General features: G+C 41.1%; 1 protein-coding gene across 1 annotated transcript in view; it reads left to right on the forward strand.

Annotated features, from left to right (window-relative positions):
* LOC143041274 (peripheral plasma membrane protein CASK-like) overlaps positions 1–2,500 on the forward strand; it is a 566,674-nt gene that overhangs the window by 74,577 nt on the left and 489,597 nt on the right. The window contains exon 3 of the mRNA XM_076213105.1: positions 330–435. Coding sequence (XP_076069220.1) covers positions 330–435 — 106 coding nt within the window. The remainder of the gene's footprint in view (positions 1–329; positions 436–2,500) is intronic.

Genomic DNA, 2,500 nt, shown 5'->3' on the forward strand with positions numbered 1-2,500 from the left:
CGACCCCGGTTCGAATCCGGGGACAACAGTCGGATTTATGTGATATATATATATATATATATATATATATATATATATATATATATGTGTGTGTGTGTGTGTGTGTGTGTGTGTGTGTGTGTGTGTGCTTGTGTGTGTGTGTGTGTGTGTGTGTGTATCAGCTATTTGACCCTAACACTGTCATTCTTCTAGAAAAACCTTAGATCAATATCAGTCAGGAATATATCTCGGATCTGCTGCCCCTCTTCCAGACTATAAATATTATATTTTTTATTTTTTTACAGGTTACAAGGCACATAAATAATATCAGTTTCTTTTTTTCTTTACAGACCTTAAACGCGAGGCCACTATCTGCCATATGCTTAAACATGAACATATTGTGGAGCTGCTCGAGACCTACTCCTCGGAGGGGATGCTGTATATGGTCTTTGAATAGTAAGTATATGATAGAAACACGATATGAGTATGTGCATGAGGTAGATAGAAAGGATATTTCTTATATTGGAAAAGGTAGAAGGACGGTGAGGCAGAGGTGTAAGCATACATGCATATATGTACATAAGTACAAGCATATAATCACACTCACAAGTAGACAATCATATATTCACAATTACGAGCACACACTCATGAGATCATAATCATAAACATACACTTAAAACACACACGCACACACATTCACACACACACACACACACACACACACACACACACACACACACACACACACACACACACACACACACACACACACACACACATACATACATACATACACATACACACACGCACACACATACACACGCTCACACACACACACACACACACACGCTCACACGCCCACACACACAGAAAATTCTCTGTATGTCTCTCTTTATCTCCCCCTATCTCCCTCTGTCTCTCTCTGTCTCTCTCTCTCTCTCTCTCTCTCTCTCTCTCTCTCTCTCTCTCTCTCTCTCTCTCTCTCTCTCTCTCTCTCTCTCTCTCTCTCTCTCTCTCTCTCTCTCTTTGTACCTCTCTCTCTCTCTCTCTCTCTCTCTCTCTCTCTCTCTCTCTCTCTCTCTCTCTCTCTCTCTCTCTCTCTCTCTCTCTCTCTCTCTCTCTCTCTCTCTCTCTCTCTCTTTATATCCCTCTCTATTACCCTGCGTAAACACCCCCCCCCTGCAGCCCATTTCCAGTGCTGGGCGCCGCCTTTTGTTTCCGTCCTTCATAATTCTATTTACGAATGGAACAAAACGTGATGTCATCACACAGTGAGCTCTCGATCTTTTATCTCCCCATCGACCAGAATCACTCGTCGTCTTCACCACACATCGTGAAGCTGTTCTTACACTGATCAATATTTTCTCACAATATCTTTATTGCACAATATCAATATTCTCTCGCAATATTGAACAATATTATTGGTAATGTATGTGCTGTTCCGATGGAACTGTGTGTGGGACAGGATTATTGTGTAAATATGATTTGTAAATATATCGATAGTGTTTCGGAAGATTTACATATGCTCTGTCTCTGTACTGATGTAATTGTGAGGTCCAGTTTATGTGCTTCTTTTGGCCAAGTGGGTGTGTATGTGCGCGCGTGTGTGTGTGTATGTGATTGTGTGTGCACGTGCGCGTGTGTGTATGTATGCATGGCTGTGTATGTGTATACATATACACAATGTATGCGCGCGTGCGCAAATAAATATATACTTTTATTTTCCCTTGCGTCAGGCTATAACCTTCTTAAATTTCAAGGGGCGAGTAAATTCGTATGTTTATGTATATATATTTATTATGTACACAAGTGCAAGCGTTTCAGGCGATATGGTACAGGTCCTCATGCATGTTTTGCTAAGACGTGCTCCGTTTCTTTGGAATTGACTTGTGCCTCGCAAGGAAAAGAACACAAAACATTTCACGACATTTTCATTACTCGCGCTCCGTCATCTCGACCCAAAAATGCAGAAGAATATGTTCGACCCTCCTCCCGCCCCTCCCGTCCCCTTCGACGTCCACTTAGAGCGACTAATATTGTAGCTTTTATTTAGGTGAAGAGACAGCTCTATTCTTAAGAATAGAATATGGAAAGTACTTCACCTGTTTATCTGTGTCCATTGAACTAAAAATGCTCAATTGATGCACAGATTTGTCTAGTTTTAGTCAGAATGAAATATGTAAAGCACCTAAGCTGTTTGTGTCGAATGGACGCGAAGACTCAACAATGAACGCTCTTCCATCCAGCGTTCTTATCCTCAATGACGAACCTTCAATGTTTGATCGTCCAAGTGTCTCTTCACTCAATTGGAGATCCTCTCCAGACAAGAGGGATTTTGATTAACCCTTTGCCTACTGATGACGTCACACATAGTTGAATGAAATCGTTTGGCGGCTGCTTGAATGAAGGGAAAAGTGCCACATGACATAGAAGGGGTAACCTTTACTCGAGAGTTGCCAAAATATATTATTATTATCATTATCTATTTTTATGTGCATATATACATACCTGCCCGGACTTA

The sequence above is a fragment of the Oratosquilla oratoria genome, chromosome 30 (assembly GCF_046742065.1).
Source record: "Oratosquilla oratoria isolate Oo_2021 chromosome 30, ASM4674206v1, whole genome shotgun sequence".
NCBI lineage: Eukaryota > Metazoa > Arthropoda > Malacostraca > Stomatopoda > Squillidae > Oratosquilla > Oratosquilla oratoria.